The sequence below is a fragment of the Staurois parvus genome, unplaced genomic scaffold, assembly GCF_062004578.1.
Source record: "Staurois parvus isolate SC_StPar_1 unplaced genomic scaffold, SC_StPar_1.0 ptg000009l, whole genome shotgun sequence".
NCBI lineage: Eukaryota > Metazoa > Chordata > Amphibia > Anura > Ranidae > Staurois > Staurois parvus.
Genome location: NW_028317805.1, coordinates 11883319 through 11899843, shown reverse-complemented (window position 1 = coordinate 11899843; position 16525 = coordinate 11883319). Strand labels below are relative to the sequence as shown.

The following is a 16525-nucleotide window of genomic DNA, read 5'->3' as shown; positions in this document are numbered from 1 at the left end:
CTGTACGTTTGGCTCTGAAGTGCAGCCTATGAATATCTGTGTTTTAACTTGACTGATGCTTACTTTAACACCTCCATTTGTGTATATATATATATATATATACACATATCTAGGTGAGTGCAATACTTTTGATTTAAATAAAGTGGAGGGTGGTTTTAAATTACTACAGTATGGCAGTTCTGTACTTTTATTATTTTGAGCACACTTTAGCTGCAAGTTGTATTTAGTTTATCCTGCCCCTTAAAGGAGAACACACATCCTTTACTCAAGTGGTAGACATCAAGGTTTGGAGTGTGGAGCTGACTTCAAGCCCCTTATTTTCCTGTTTTTGTCATTTATAGCAGCAGTTTGGGGACTGACGTTTTATTTATATATATATATATATACATACACACACACATATACATGCATACATACACACTGCTCAGCATATATGAGTACACCCCAACATATTTGTCAGAAAGCCTTTACTTTCCTTTCAGAATCAACATTTTCTATGGGACACTATACTACAAGATACTCCCGCAAATGCGGGCCATTGATTGCAAACAAGATTTGTTCATTTGCACACACAGAAAAGTATTTTTACTAACAAATTCATTCAAGACCATGTTGCAAAAATAAATACACCCCAATGAAAGTCTTAGGAGCAAAGCTAAATTTTGGACAACAAAATCTTAATTAACAAGAATTCAACTACAGGTGAGTCTAACACATTCTCTGAAGCTGCAGGGACTGGAGTGTGGGCGGGAAATTGTACACAGAGCAGCCGACGGCTCTGATGCTTCTGACTGAGTCAAGTGAGTCCGACCTCCCTCCCTCCCTTCCATCCCTCCCTTTCACCCTCCCTTCCACACTTCCTTCTACTGCTCCCTTCCACCCCTTCGTTCTACCCCTCCCTCCCATCCTTCCTCCCACCCACCCCTCCCTTCTTACCCAACCCTCTCTTCCATCCACCCACCCCTCCCTTCCACCCATTCCTCCCCTCCGATCTTTCCTTTCACCCACCCCTTCCTTCCATCCTGCCTTCCACCCACCCCTTCCTTCCATCCTGTCTTCCACCCACCCCTTCCTTCCTTTCACTCTCCCTTTCTTCATCATAAATTTAGGCCAAAATGTATTCTGCTACATGTCTTTGCTAAAAAAAAAAAAAAAAAAAAATCCCAATACGTGTACATTAATTGGTTTACGTGAAAGTTATAGTGTTTACAAATGGCAGTATATATAATGGGATTTTTTTTTAATTTCCTACTAGTAATGGCAGCAATCAGTGACTTTTAGCGGGACTGCGGCGGCCATTCTGACACTGGGGGGGGGGAACTAACTTGGTGTCACTGACATCCCCAGTGACACCAATATAGTAATCAGTGTTAAAAACAGCACTGACACTGTACTAATGGCACTGGGCAGGAAAGGGTTAATGTGAGGGGTGATCAAAGGGTTAACTGTGTGTAGGGAGTATTTTACTAGGGGGGGGGTGTGCTTCACTGTAAGCACACTGATGGGGATGACTGCACAGCCATCCTGAGCAGTGTACCCGAGCTGACAGGGAGGAATACTGTTTGTTAACAAAACAGTCTTTTTCCCCATGGTTGTATGTCGGTAATCACCGGGCGCGACCTGGTGATTGACATCCGCAGCTGCAAATGGTGGCGCGGGTACGACGCGCACGTGATTTATACGCACCTGTGCCATCATTTAGCAGTATATCTGCTATATAGTGGCGGGCAAGCGGTTAATATACACAGAGGAGTTTGTAAGTAATCAACAAAAGACAGTTTTTAACCCTGCTATTTGACACACACAAAGCCTTGAAAAAGTATTCATAACCCTTGAAATGTTCCACATTTTGTCCTGTTACAACCGAAAATGTAAATGTATTTTATTGGGATTTTATGTGATAGACCAACACAAAGTGGCACATAATTGTGAAGTGGAAGGAAAATGATAAATGGTTTTAAAATTTTGTACAAAAAAAATCTGAAAAGTGTGGCGGTCATTTGTATTCAGCCCCCTGGAGTCAGTACTTTGTAGGACCACCTTTCCCTGCAATTCCAGCTGCAAGTCTTTTCAGGGATGTCTCTACCAGCTTTATACATCTAGAGAGGGACATTTTTGCCCATTCTTCTTTGCACAATAGCTCAAGCTCTGTCAGATTGGATGGAGAGTGTCTGTGAACAGCAATATTCAAGTCTTGCCACAGATTCTCAATTGGATTTGGGTCTGGATTTTGACTGGGCCATTCTAAAGCATGAATATGCTTTGATCTAAACCATTCCATTGTAGATCTGGCTGGATGTTTCGGGTCATTGTCCTGCTGGAAGGTGAACCTCCGCCCCAGTCTCGTCTTTTGCAGACTCTAACAGGTTTTCTTCTAAGATTTCCCTGTATTTGGCTCCATCCATCTTCCCATCAACTCTGACCATCTTCTCTGTTTCTGCTGGAAAAAAGCATATCCACAACATGATGCTGCCTCCACCATGTTTCGCGGTGGGGATGGTGTGTTCAGGGTGATGTGTAGTGTTTGTTTTTCATCACACACAGCGTTTTGCTTTTAGACCAAAAATTTTAATTTTGGTCTCATCTGACCAGAGCACCTTCTTCCACGTTTGCTGTGTCCCCCACATGGCTTCTCACAAACTGGAAATGGGACTTCTTATGGCTTTCTTTCAACAATGGCTTTCTTCTTGCCACTTTTCCATAACGGGCAGATATGTGGAGTGCATGACTAATAGTTGTCCTGGGGACAGATTCTCCCACCTGAGCTGTGGATCTCTGCAGCAACTCCAGAGTTACCATGGACCTCTTGGCTGCTTCTCTGATGAATGCTGTCCTTGCCCAGCCTGTCCGTTTAGGTGGATTGCCATGTCTTGGTAGGTTTGCAGTTGTGCCATACTCTTTCCATACCCTGATGATGGATTGAACAGTGCTCCGTGAGATGTTCAAAGCTTGGGATATTTTTTATAACCTAGCCCTGCTTTAAATTTATCCACAATTTTATCCCTGACCTGTCTGGTGTGTTCCTTGGCCTTCATGATGCTAAGGGCTTCACAGAACAGCTGTATTTATACTGAGATTAGATTACACGCAGGCAGGGGCGGACTGACCATTCGAGCACTGCCCGAGGGCCCGGGATCAGTAGGGGGTCCCATGAAATGCCCCTGGTACCTTTTTTATAGGCTTTTTTGAGTGTGGGCAAGGACACAGGGGCCCCATGATCCCCTATTTCCTGGGGGCCCCATGAGTTATCAGTCCGCCCCTGCACTCAGGTCAACTCTATTTACTAAGTAGGTAACTTCTGAAGGCAATTTTACTGAGGGGTATCAGAGTAAAGGGGGTTGAATACAAATGCATGCCACACTTTTCAGATGTTATTTTTTAAAAAGGTTGAAAACCATTTATCATTTACTATATGTGTGTATATATATATATATATATATATATATATATATATATTATATAAAATTTATTTATTTCATGTACTTATATAGCGCCGTCAATTTACACAGCGTTTTACATATATATATATTGTACATTCACATCAGTTCCTAACCCTCAAGGGGTGTACAATCTAAGGTCCCTAACTCACATTCATACACACACATACTAGGGCCAATTTAGACAGGAGCCAATTAACCTACCAGCATGTCTTTGGAGTGTGGGAGGAAACTGGAGTACCCGGACGAAACCCACACAGGCACAGGGAGAACATGCAAACTCCAGGCAGGTGGAGCTGTGGTTGGGATTCAAACCAACGACCCCAGTACTGCCAGGCGGAAGTGCTAACCATTTAGCCACTGTGCTGATATATATATATATATACATATATATATATATATACATATATATATATGCATACATGTAGTGTGTGTGTGTGTATTAACCCGTTCTTGCCCAGCCTATAGCCAGATGGCGGCCAGGCGAATAGCTCGTCCCTCCAGGTGGATGCCATATGGCATCCTTTCAGGCATGCGCAGTTTGCCTCCCCGCAGAGCCGCGCGATCTGTCACTGGCCGTGTACCTCGGACACGGCCGATGACAGATCTGTGTACCGGCCCTGTTGCCAGTACCACGTGACCTGCTGTGACCAATGACAGCAGGTTACATGACAGTTGTATACAATGGATGGCTTCCTTTCATGCCATCCATTGTATACAAGCGTGGCTAGCTGTGAATGGTCATAGCGATCACATGCACAAGCTGGGCCAATCACAGCCCAGCTGTGTCATGTGATTAGCTGTGGCCAAATCACAGCTAAGCACAAAAAAAAAACCCTGAATGAATCGATTTCATTCAATTAAATGCTTGCTTATAGCAAAGTAATTCTTTGCTATAAGCAAATTGTGTAAAAAAAAAAATATATATACTGATCACTTCCCCAAAGTAGTACAATGTTACTATGGTAACATTATACTACTTTGGCCATAGTGAAATATGAAAAAAAAAATCTTAAAAAAAGAGAAAAAATGTAATAAAAAAAAAATATATAAATTTTTTTTTCGTACTCTCACCAGTCAGTGTCCCTGATCACCGCCATGCCAGTTATATGATGATGCTGTACTGCACTGGTGACAGTATGTAAAAAAGAAATAGTGAAAATCATTTTTTTATTTCTTCATTTCGGAAAAATGACAAAAAAATTACAACTTCAAAAAACTCGCCATGCCTCTTATGAAGTACGTTGGACTGTCTACTTTGCAAAAAGGGGTAATTTGGAGGATATCTGTACTGTTCTGTCATTCTTGGACCTCAAGAAATTAGATTGGCCGTCAGTACTTCAGGATTGATCAATATTCAGATCTATACCATAGTTTGTGAACTCTTTAACTTTCCTACAGACGAAATAATAAATACTAATTTGGGTTATTTTCACCAAAGACATGTAGCAGAATACATTTTGGCCTAAATTTATGAAGAACAATTATTTATTTGCAAACTTTTATAACAGAAACAAAGAAAAATTTGGTTTTTTTTTTCAAACTTTTTGGTCCTTTTTTTGTTAATTTAGCAAAGAATAAAAACCCCAGCGGTGATTAAATACCACCAAAAGAAAGCTCTAGTTGTGTGAAGAAAATGATAAAATTTTAGTTTGGGTACAGTGTTGTATGACCGCACAATTGTCATTCAAAGTGTGAGAGTGCTGAAAATTGGCCTGGGCAGGAAGGGATAAAAAGTGCCCTGTATGGAAGCGGTTAAATACACATATATATGCCACATTAGCCCACAGGCCAAGCTGTCCAACAAAAGTGACAATGACAAGTTTGAACAGATATGTTATGTGGGATGCATACAGTTATCAGAATAAAAATTTTTGAGAACCACGGTCCTTTAGCGCAATGGACCCATGGCTAACCGCTGGACCCATGCTCTTGGTCAGGCAAGTCAAACTGATGTTTTTTGGGCTGCATGCTCTCAGTATTTATTTGCAGTGCTCAGCTAGTTGTCAGGCAATGTTTTATAGTCCCTTTCTCTGGGATAATATATTATTTGCAATTTGTAAAGCAAAAAAAAAAAACAGAACAATGGGGCTATCAGGTATTGAGTCTGAAGGGCAAAATGGCAACCAAATCCCAGGAAAACTCAATGCAATTCAAAAAGGTTTCCAATCCCTCAAAGGGGAAAATACCAAGGATGCATAAGATCACTATATGCAAATAAGTAAAAAAAAATATCCGCTATACAACCTGCTTCATCTAGTTACTTATACAAACTGTAAAAATGACAAACATCACTTTATTATTAAAATACAACATTAAAACCACTCATTATCCATAGAAAATCAACAACAAAATCCCCGGAGGATAATGCCAGACTAAGTATTGCAGTGAATGTGTATTTCTCAATATAACATTATAGTGCACTGTATGGGATCTAACTTTGATAACAACTGGCAGAAACCTTTGGATTTGATGATAAAGATATGGATGGTATTCAGTCACTGAACCTCAGTGGCTAAGTGTGTGGCTACTTCAGGAGGCATCATGTAAGACTTGAAGTGGCTTTTTTTCCTTTAGTCATCTGCAGAAACTGACAGATTTGAGCCAGATATAGAAATCCTGGAAAGCTCTACAGTCAGTCAGTCAATCAATCAGTGCAGGTTTCCAGTTCACTATCTATACTGGTATTATTTCTGTGACATTGCTGAAGTTAGCTGTGACTACCCATCTGTGTTTCAATTCACACAGGACCCTGCTATTGGAATCAGGCTGGTATGTCTACGGATTCTATGCAGTTATCAGTCCAGATCTAAGCCAGTTTTCCTGTCCCCATCTCTGCAGCTCAATGTTGAGTACCCAGCAGGCTTCTGCTAGGTTGAGGTTTCCTCTATTTGGTACTGAGGCTATGTATGTGGCATTTGCTACAGAAGCAGCTGTAGCTGACTGGCCATTTTATAGGTAGTTAAAATTCTTCTTTTATTTTTGAGCTTGCCACGTCTGTTCTGTACATTGGCCACATTACAGAGCCCTCCTCTTCATTTCTGCTCAGGCTACACAGGAGAACTGTTACAGAATTAAAGTGGTTGTAAAGGCTCAAGGTTTTTTACCTTCATCTTGGGTGGGACTCTCTTCTTCTCTTGGCTGAGACAGTAGCGGAAGCCATTGGCTCCCACTACTGTCTATCACAGCCAGTGAGCCAATCAGGAGAGGTAGGAGATGGGGCCAAGCCGTGGCTGTGTGTGTATTACCAGAGAATTGGCTCAAGAGCGAGCTTGCTTGGGTGCCCAATAGCAAGCTGCTTGTGATGAGGGCACTCGGCAAGAGGGAGGGGCCAGGAGCTCCGGCAGGGGACCCAAGAAGGGGAGGACCAGGGCTGCTGTGTGCAAAATTACTACACAGACCAGGTAAGTTTAACATGTTTGTTATTTATTTATTTGTAAATTGCCTTTAGTATGACTAAGTAAGGGTGGCCCTCAGTAGACATAATATGGCCCCTTGAAATCCTATTCTACTTTATTGAACTCGTTGATTTAAGTTGGACATTGCTGCTCAATACAGATGTAATGTTAAAATCTGGGTATTATACTTTGCACATTGGTATTGCTGTTTGACTTAAAATAAGTTTTGTCAGGCAGCAACATAACGTTCCTCTGGGGAATAACATAACCGCGGGCAGCTCTTTGTCCAACTTTCTGTGTTGGGAGCAGCAATGTGAACAGTGGCATTTGGAACTGCCCTTTCACCTGTAAACATGTACCTTTTCCTGCGCATACAGTGAACCAGGACTGGACCTAATCATGTTTTAGATTCTGCTGTAACAGCCAAAGGCGGCTATAAGTCAGAACTGCTTCTGATCCAACTCATTTCCAGCCCAGTTCCTCTGTTGCCTCCAGCATTAAACTTTATACAAAATCCAAGGTACACAAAATGAAAGTGAACATTGTTTCCGCTAGATTTAACCCACGCAGCTAATGGAGGTCAGAGGAGAGAGTTTGTGTTCTTGTACATGGCATACCTTACAGGGGTGATACGGGGCACCGCGCCTTCACCCTCGCATATGTAGCTGGCAGCACTGCAGTCTCGGGCACTTTTAGTCAGAGGATCTGCGGGCAGTGGCTTCTGTGGGGGACTGGGGATGCGTGATCCCTGCAAGAAAAAAACAGAGTAAACAATCTGCCAAAGAGTTGTTTGGATTTCACAGTGTGAAGGCGATACGATAATTGATGTGCGACCTCTATTACATCCACTGTAACTTTTTGTGGAAACTCTTTTTCAGCTCTCATGAAATCTAAATGTCCTTGACTATAAATAAGGTTACTTATGTGGCTGGCAAGACACAACAGATCCATACTGAAAGCCAATCTGTTTACATAAAGCTTGATTAAGGAGGACCTCAAGCAGGTTTTCCCCCCATAATAATGATCATAATTTGGGATACAATTTAAGATTAGTATATCAATTAGTGCCAAGCAGCACTGCAAATTTTGAAATCACCTAATGGTGAGAGATTATTCTTTTAAATTCAAATGCTGATACAATACAAAATAGATCAACCCATTAATTGATAGGTTAATGCAAATAAAAAGGGGACTATTTTGTGCCCTGATGTACTGTATACACAGAAAAAAAAAAAGATCTGTAGCACAACGTCATGCTGTAAAGACTATTTTCTTCTGCTTGCATTAGTTTGATTATTGAATGAATAAACATTGCGCAGAGTATTTCCATATTGTTAACAAAGTCCTGATCTCCAAAAATCCACATTCTTGGTGGCATATATGAACATGAGTTCTAAGTGGACTTCATATTTGTAACACAATGAAATCTAAGTCCTGCAAATAAGGTGATGGCTGACATGGGGTTAACCTTATGCCAGTAAGTGATTGCAAATCTCTCTGCAGCTGAAGCCTTACATCATAAAACCATTATCCTTGAGCTACAATCAAAAGTAAATTTCTTTACTACTGAGAGATTTAAAGAAAAAGTATCACCACATACTAGAAATTCGTATTAAATCCTAATTGGTCCTACTCTGATCTGCGCCCCAGTTGCTGAGCTAGCGTGGTCTTCAACTTACCCCTGCATTCCCCCGTTGTTTGGCCATGCTGCTAGCAAAGAGACAACTAATGAGGGATAATTGACAGCACTTGTCCCTGGCAATGCACACTGGAGGTGAGTGCTGCCATTCAGCACAGTAAGGGGATGGACAGACCCATAAACAGCACAAGCACTGGTGAAAGATCATTCAGCGCTGTTGTGGCTGTGTGATCTATCTGCTGGTGCTATGTTTGTTTACGAAAAAAAACAACCGGCACTGGATGATCCTTTACTATTGTGAATGAACAGTCAGCGTTGTTGATAGATGATACAGCCCCAATAGCGCTGACTGTTCATTCACAAAAGTGAAAGATCTTTTAGAGCTGCAGGGCTGTGTTATCTATCTGGTTGTAAACATACACAGCATCAGCAGATAGATCAGAAAACCTCAACAGCTCTGAATCATCTTTTACTAGTGCTTAGCACTGGCCTGGTATGCTGACACACTGCACCAAATCCATTTTTACAGAGAGATGGAGAGGGGGCTACAACTCCTACAAATTGAGCTTCAGCCTGGCGAGGAGCTACAGCCAGCATAGGCACTAAAAAATTTTACTTTTAATACATGATGGGAACAAGTGCTGAGTCTGAGTGCACTTAGTCCCCAATGGGATTCAACTGGGATTTTTTTTTTATGTTGTGATAGCTATTTAACTACTCACTGGCCAGCTCCTTATAAGCAGCACATGGAGTTCAGTGTGCCACATATGAGGAGACTGCCAAGGAGTAGTTACATTTCTCATTAGCAAGAAGATTCAAAGCAGTGTAGCCCTATCCCAAGTTTGGTGAAAGATAAGCTGGGGAAGATTTATACAAACAAACGTGTTTCCACTTGCGAGTTTTATCTTTACAACTGTTCCCGGTTATTTTTGTAAATGACAACAAAACCAAAGCTTTACTCTTACTGATACTTATTCAGGTAACAAATGCCAAATATGCTGTTCTTTGGGAGATTTTAAAACTCACTTCCTGTTGCATATTTGGGATGAAGTGAAGGCAAGGCAAACCATAAATGATACAATTTTCTTTCCTGCAACCATGGATGTTGATGGGGAAATTCTTCATGCAACGATATTGGGTTCTCCAGCCGGGGGGGAGACGTCAGTGCCAGCAGAACACACTGATGACTGCTGACAGCTATAGCCGCGGGCAGTAATCATATTTATAAAATCCAACAGACTGGTTGGACTGAAGACGATCAATGGATCAACTTGGAAAAACTGGGAAAAACAGCCTGCCCATAGATGGATCAAATCTCAGCCAGTCCCTGCAGAGATTCGATCCATCTATGGCTGGTTCAGCAGCGACTGACCAAGATTTGATCCAGCTATGGCCAGCTTAAGTCTCCCCAATGGAGAGGCAGTCAAGAATGAAAAACCTGACAGATTCTAACTCCTCACAAATCTATCCAGTGTTAATTATAATAAAAATGTTTTGCCTAAGTTATACTGTAAAAAAAAAAAAAAAACTCAACTTTTGTTAACAAATTGTATAACAAATAATTAATATAGAAGTTGTTTTTTCCTCTAAAAATTGCCCTTCTATTGCATTTAACCATAAAGCAATGGTACAACCAAGCAGGTTGATGGGCTAAAAGAACAGATACTTTGCAGTGCGATTTGCGTCAATACAAAATGTATGGATGCAAATTGCACCGTAAAGAATAGCATGCGATTTAAACAGGAATGTGATTCCTGTCCAAAATGCATGCAGTTTTCCCACTGCTCCTGTGTGAACCCAGGCTTCTTATACCCAGAGTTCGCACAGGAGTGGTGCAGGGAGATTTCCCACAGCAGAGAGTGGGAGAGAAGGGTGTGTGGGGTGCTCGATGTGGAAAGTATCAGTACTCGTACTCGCCTGTCAAAAAATGGGTATCGGTGCATCCCTACTTCCTTACACTGTACTGACTACAGAAATCTGTGTTCCTTACTATTCCAATGCAGTCCAGCAGCACAAGGAAAAATGCTTTGTCTCTTATGTGGCCAAATCACACCACTGAACTACGGTGGTGTGCATTGGAAAAAAAACAAAATGGCAGGCTGTACTTTTTCTAGCGCAGTGCAAGACGATCCACTGTCTCGTACCTCATGGCAGTTGATAGATGTTTATGAAATGTCATGGTGCGGCGCATAGACACTGCAGCTGTCCCAGCGCATTGTATTGCACACCATCCACTGCGTTTGTATACTATTTTTTGTACAGAACTCCCCCAGAACTCTTATTTCCTGCTGATGTGATTGTTTTACTGCTTTCCCATCAGTCTTTCCCTTATAACACAACTAAAAGTTGGGAAGACCCTCCTACTTAACAGTCAAGGAATGATAAGACATTTTGTGTCAGGTTCAGCAGAACAGATCTGAAATTAATGTTTGCTAAATCCTTGCGATGTATATATAAATTGTCATGTGTTTTTTTTTTTCAATCTCTACAAACGTTGAGTTACCCTTTAAGTGTTTACCTCCGCACAAAGCAGTGAAAATCTAGCACTATGACATTTTCTATCTATCTGCCCTTTGAAGTTGTCCCTTCCTGTTTGATGGTGATATCTGGGCAGGGAATGCCACCTTCTGATTGGCAGTAGCCTGGAAAGCAGACTTACTGTCGCAATTTCACAGGGTTAGGTTATAAATCAGCACTGTAAAGCAAAAGTATAAAATTGCTGGCAATAGATGGGTTGATGATTAGGGATACAAACAGTCTCTGTGGTCAGATAACATCAAAAATATTGGAAAATCACTCTCTGAAGATGATTTAAAAATCTTATCACTGTAAACAAACCCTTCGCACACAGGGAAAATACATTATAAGCATGTGCTAGTGTTCAAAGAGTATAAAATCAGAAGAAACGAACCGATCACTCAAACTGTACTAGAGCTATAACAATAAAGAATATTTAAGAATGTTCCCCAAATCTTAGCCCAACCTTTCTAGAGAAAAAAAATCCTGTGAACAGCCTATAGCCTCATTCACACCACCGTACCATAACTGTAAAAAAATGTACTGACCATAAAGGCAAGGAACAAAAGTTCCTGCATAATCAGTAAATAGATCTGTTTTTTCATGCATAATCAGTAAATCGATCCGTTTTTTTATGCATAATCAGTAAATAGATCCGTTTTTTCATGCGTAAAAATTGTCCTTTTTTTTTTTCCAATGGTATACATGTGTACCCCAGACACAGATTTTTGGATTTTGTGTCATGGATCTGAAGGCAGTGCAGTTTTATGCACCTGTGTTAGATGTCTTCATTGAAAACAATGCAGCTGCATTCAAATACACTCTTTTTTTAGGGCTGTGTGAATTGAACCTAAATCCACACCACATCTGCCCCCACCCAAAAGGAATTCAAAGATATACTTGCAATGTACCAGAAACAAAATAAAACTGAAAGTCCTGCTGTGAAAGTGAATTTAGAGAATCTCAGACCAATGAGCCATCCTCCAGCCGCAGGGAAAGTCTCTCTGAATACTTTAGGTGCTCTGGAGATACAGCCTACATTATACTAAGTTCTAATCCCACCAATGCTCTTTACTGGACACAGTAACAAAGCCCCCACTAGGACCCTATAGATTGCTGATGGGTATAAACTTCTTTTAGGCCAACAGCACACTATGAATTCTACTGCTACAGTGTCTTTTACAGCAGGGCACCCTTGTTGGGAAAGCTGCTGTGATGCTTTTTGGTGCAGAAAAAAATGGCAGGGGGCACCGCCACTGAATGGGACCTGTTTAAGTGTAAGGGGCTGCGCTGCAACTGCAAGCCAAATGCTAGGTTTATGTTTGCAGCTCGATATGCCCCTAGAACAAACCCATTTGGCTATAAAAAAAAAAAAAAAAAAAAAACACCTGTCAGTCACCTCCTTGCTGCTCTGTAAATAGCACTCCACCATGAATCTCATTTCACAGGTAATGCAAGTGTAAACAAGCCCATAGGCTCACCTTTACACAGGCAGATGTCAATACTGCCCCTCTTAAAAGAGATTTGCAGTGGGCTCACTTTTTAAAGGCATTCAGCAGGTAGTGAGGAGGTGCACCTGCATATGTGCATTGCATGCAGTTGTGGGGCTGCCCCATTTTTTCGAATAGAATTCACTTCCTGCTGACCGTGACAGGGAAGATCATTTTTGCCGTGGTCTTGAAGCAAATGATCACTGCTGCAACATGTGCTTCTGCCCCCTCATCTGCGGCCTTTGCAGCCTAAAGGATAAGTTCACCTTTGGGAGCATGTTACATTTTTCACCTGTTTTTAGGAGCCCCCACATGGCCGCATCATGTTCTGTGAATGAATCAAGTCCCAATAGCCTTAGTGGGTGTCGGCTTGTAGTTGTCACAGCTGCACAGCACCGTGGTAGTTAATTGAATCTTCCTGCCAGTACATCCCGTACGGGAAAGCAGATATACTGACAGGTCTGCAGGAGACCTGCATGGCACCAGTGATCTACTGATCGCTGGTGCAATGCTTTAGAGGCTCCTGCAGACAAAAACAATAAACACACATTTTTTTACCTACCTTTATTATTTTTGTGAAAAAGGTGAATTTATCCTTTAAGAAGGGGAGGTGGTAAACAGTGGGTTTTTACTGCCACCGATCCAGCTGGAAGCGTAATTTTGCAGTCCATTTGGGCTACATTCAGAGGAGAAAGCCTGCTACATGCACCTGGTGATGATGGGGAACTTCTATAGTCTATATAGGAGCATGTGCCCCATAATACTAGGCAGCAATTCCCCATCATTATTTCTGCTGTGAATGTAGTGAAAAGCATGTAGGTTGCTGCAGGAAGGGATGTGGTTCTGTAGGGGTTCTGCTATTTTGGGTAGTGGGGAAAGCTTGTGGGACTAGAATTAAATGAGCACTTCTCCTTTAAGCAGACTGTTTTATGGGTTAATTATTGATGAAAACATAACAAATGAGGCTCATGATACAACTTATTGACTAATGCATTCGATTTGAAACGTAATGTTTCAATACATGATTAGCTTTATTCATTATACCCACTGTGCTTTGCACGGCCTACATGCCAAATTAATCAACTTAGTCATTAAATTGTGGTTTTTTTTCAGTTACGGCTTAAAAAAAGTTTCTGTAGAAAACAATATCTGGAACAAGTTGAAATGTTTCTAAGCAGATTCCTGACCTCCATCTTGCGAGGTTTGTGTGCACCTGCACTTCAATTACCAGACAATCAAAGTCAAAACTTACAGCAAGACATTATCCTAAACACTCTTGTTCATGTTTACAGATCTGCAAGTGCTGGGAAGCAGCAGGATCAGTCAGTGAAGCACAAACGCATCTCCGGCATTTAATGTACCGCATACGCTGCTCAGAAAACTTGTTTAATGTCTTCAGCTCTCCAGGCGAACATCATACAAACAGCTACCAAAACCACAACTTCAAGAAGAAGCACGCACAGAATAGATATGGCTGATGGCGATATAAGACCAGGTACTGTTTATAGTGTATGGAAGAAACAATCCATGGAATCTCGCAGAAGAGCAATAGAGCGCCAATTATCCCAAACTGAGGAGCAATTATCACTGAAATAAACTTGCTCACACTGCGATATTCTCCTGTCTATGGTATTGTTGGATCCTTTATTATGATAATGAAAGTGATAACAGACACGTCTGTATTTTTAAGAGGAATTTTACAACTAAAAGATTGTCACAGATTAGCACCACACCACCCATAAAGCAATCTGCCGGTGTTACTAATGCTTCTCATACACTGTACCTGAGGCCAGGGCTGTAATTAAGCGTCCTGCTGCACTAAACACCTGAGAATTAGAACATATTTTTGTAAAGGATCCACCCTTTTGATCACATGACTTCAAAACCAGAAGTAAGAATGCTCTGGAGGAAACATGCCATCTGAATTATATGCAAAGCTATTCAGCTCTACACAACACGAAATGAAAGGGAAAACGGGTGCCAGTTGTTGGAGCTACAAAGTGCTGTGCTCTCAGCAGCCATATCTTTCTTCTACGACTTTGGACTTGGCCACAGATGTAACCAGAGGGTCAAGCTAGAGCAAAAAGTGAGGAGAAAAAAGCCATCTTGATTTGGTAATTTTTTTTTTTTTTTAATACTTTAAAGTCAAACAAGTTCCAGAGTAAGTAACACATCTTGCGGCAATCAGCTATTAGTTCAGCTACCCTTAAGACAAAAAACAAATTGCCATCATAAGAATTAGCCGCTTCCCAACTGCCTTAGGGCGGCACGGGTGCACAAAATTATGTGTGTGTGTGTATATATATATATATATATATATATATATATATATATATATATATATATATGATTTTGCATTTCCGGGTAGGGGGCGCGCGCCCTACTCGAGCCGCCATTAGCATTCGCGGCTGTCAGTCACTGGGTCCCAGTCGGTGATTACTTTCTGGCACCCGGTGATTGTCGAACATGTCCAACGGGGAGGAGAACTGTTTGTAAACTAAACAGTTCTCCCTGTCAGCTTGTGCACACTGCTTTGGATGACTGTGCACAACACAGTCGTTTGACATATGTATGCAAGCTGCGGCCCCCAGTGTATCATCGTCTGGAGTATTGGAAGGCTAACTACCAGCTTTGTCTAGTGCCATGCACCAGGGATGTGCACACAATTATGTGTTTTTATCTGCATTTTAAACATTATATGGTGATTTTACAGAAAGCACAATGGCTGTTTAATTATATTTTGGGTACCAATCTCTGGATTTACTGTCTGGGAGCTGATAAATGTATGAGATGACCCCTATCATTTAATACAATGGCTCATTTCCCTTTATGATGGGACAGGTGCAATTTTGACCGAATGTCCAGTAGGTCAGAATTATGAGGTGAGCTGCTGGAGGTGGTGGAGTGTGCTTCACAAGGTGGGGTGATTTTCACACAGAACATGGAAATAGCATAAAGTTCATCGATTTTCCATCACAATTGTATATGCTGTGGAGTCACTTTAATATATGAATTACTGTTTTCCTCACTAAATTACTATTTACTACGATATTGTTGTTGTTTGCACACTAATGTATTAATTGTTGAGATATAGTTGAGGCACTGAATCAATTGATCTTATAAAATAAGGGTAATTCTCCCCATCTTAGATAAAAAAAAAAATATAACAACTACATTGTAATGTTTGCCCACATTACTGACAAAGTTATTATTGGGTATTGAATGTTGTCTGTTCCCCAGAGAAAAGACTTCCCTCATTTCCCAAATTAGGGGCCCATAGGAGTGAGTGAACCTTCACAGAGACAGCAGTGAAAACATGGCAAAGGTTCTATTCATACCGGACTACTCAAAATGGGAAAAAAAGGGTTTTGTCCTGAGTTTTTCACGTTACATTTATTATGACTTATACTATTGCAAATAACATTATGTTTGCATGAATTTTGTGGCTTATTATTGGCTTAAACCTCTATTGGAAGCAAAGTGTTTTTTATGTGCAGTTTTTGTCATTACAGAAGATGTGTTCTTTTGTGGATCAGTAAAGACAAAAGTGAAGAAGAGGTAATTCAAACGAGGCAGTAAATGTTTCCCAGGCTGTTATTGTCTTGTGCTTCCCTAGGAAAGGCTGCTGTCCGCTAGGCTATTGTCATAAACAGTGTAATCACTGGCTTCCTGCATGATAAGACTGTACAAACATATTGTGCTTATCTGCCGTTGTTTGGAGACAGAATATTAGATGCATAAAGAGGATGTATTAGATAATCATGAAGCATCTAGACATGAACATATTACTTACTCACAGCCTATCTCAGTGATGGGAGCCTTGCCACTTGGCAACATGTCTGTACGCAACCCAGGGAGACAGGATGAGTACTTAATGGCAAACGAACGCCCATTGAACAGCAGCAGATGCCGTCAGCTCATGTGGGTAAATATTATTACTGGTTATTATATACCTTTTTATATGCTGTCATATTCATTAGAAATGCAAATTCCAATCCAATCCACATTCTGTTCTAAACTATTCTTTACAGATGAAGACATTTG

The 16525-nt window shown here is 41.1% G+C and overlaps 1 protein-coding gene and 1 long non-coding RNA gene across 3 annotated transcripts in view; one reads left to right on the top strand and one right to left on the bottom strand.

Annotated features, from left to right (window-relative positions):
- Positions 1-14106, top strand: part of LOC149474253 (uncharacterized) — a 32141-nt gene extending 18035 nt beyond the window's left edge. The window contains exons 4-5 of one of the 2 annotated variants that reach the window (XR_016311631.1): positions 13595-13682; positions 13774-14106. This is a non-coding gene — a long non-coding RNA (uncharacterized LOC149474253). The remainder of the gene's footprint in view (positions 1-13594; positions 13683-13773) is intronic. The other variant, XR_016311632.1, reaches the window with a different exon arrangement.
- The window catches only part of ADAM12 (ADAM metallopeptidase domain 12), a 749844-nt gene that overhangs the window by 11696 nt on the left and 721623 nt on the right, over positions 1-16525 (bottom strand). Inside the window, exon 22 of the mRNA XM_089669609.1 lies at positions 7453-7583. Within this exon, the coding sequence (XP_089525735.1) occupies positions 7453-7583 (131 nt within the window). The remainder of the gene's footprint in view (positions 1-7452; positions 7584-16525) is intronic.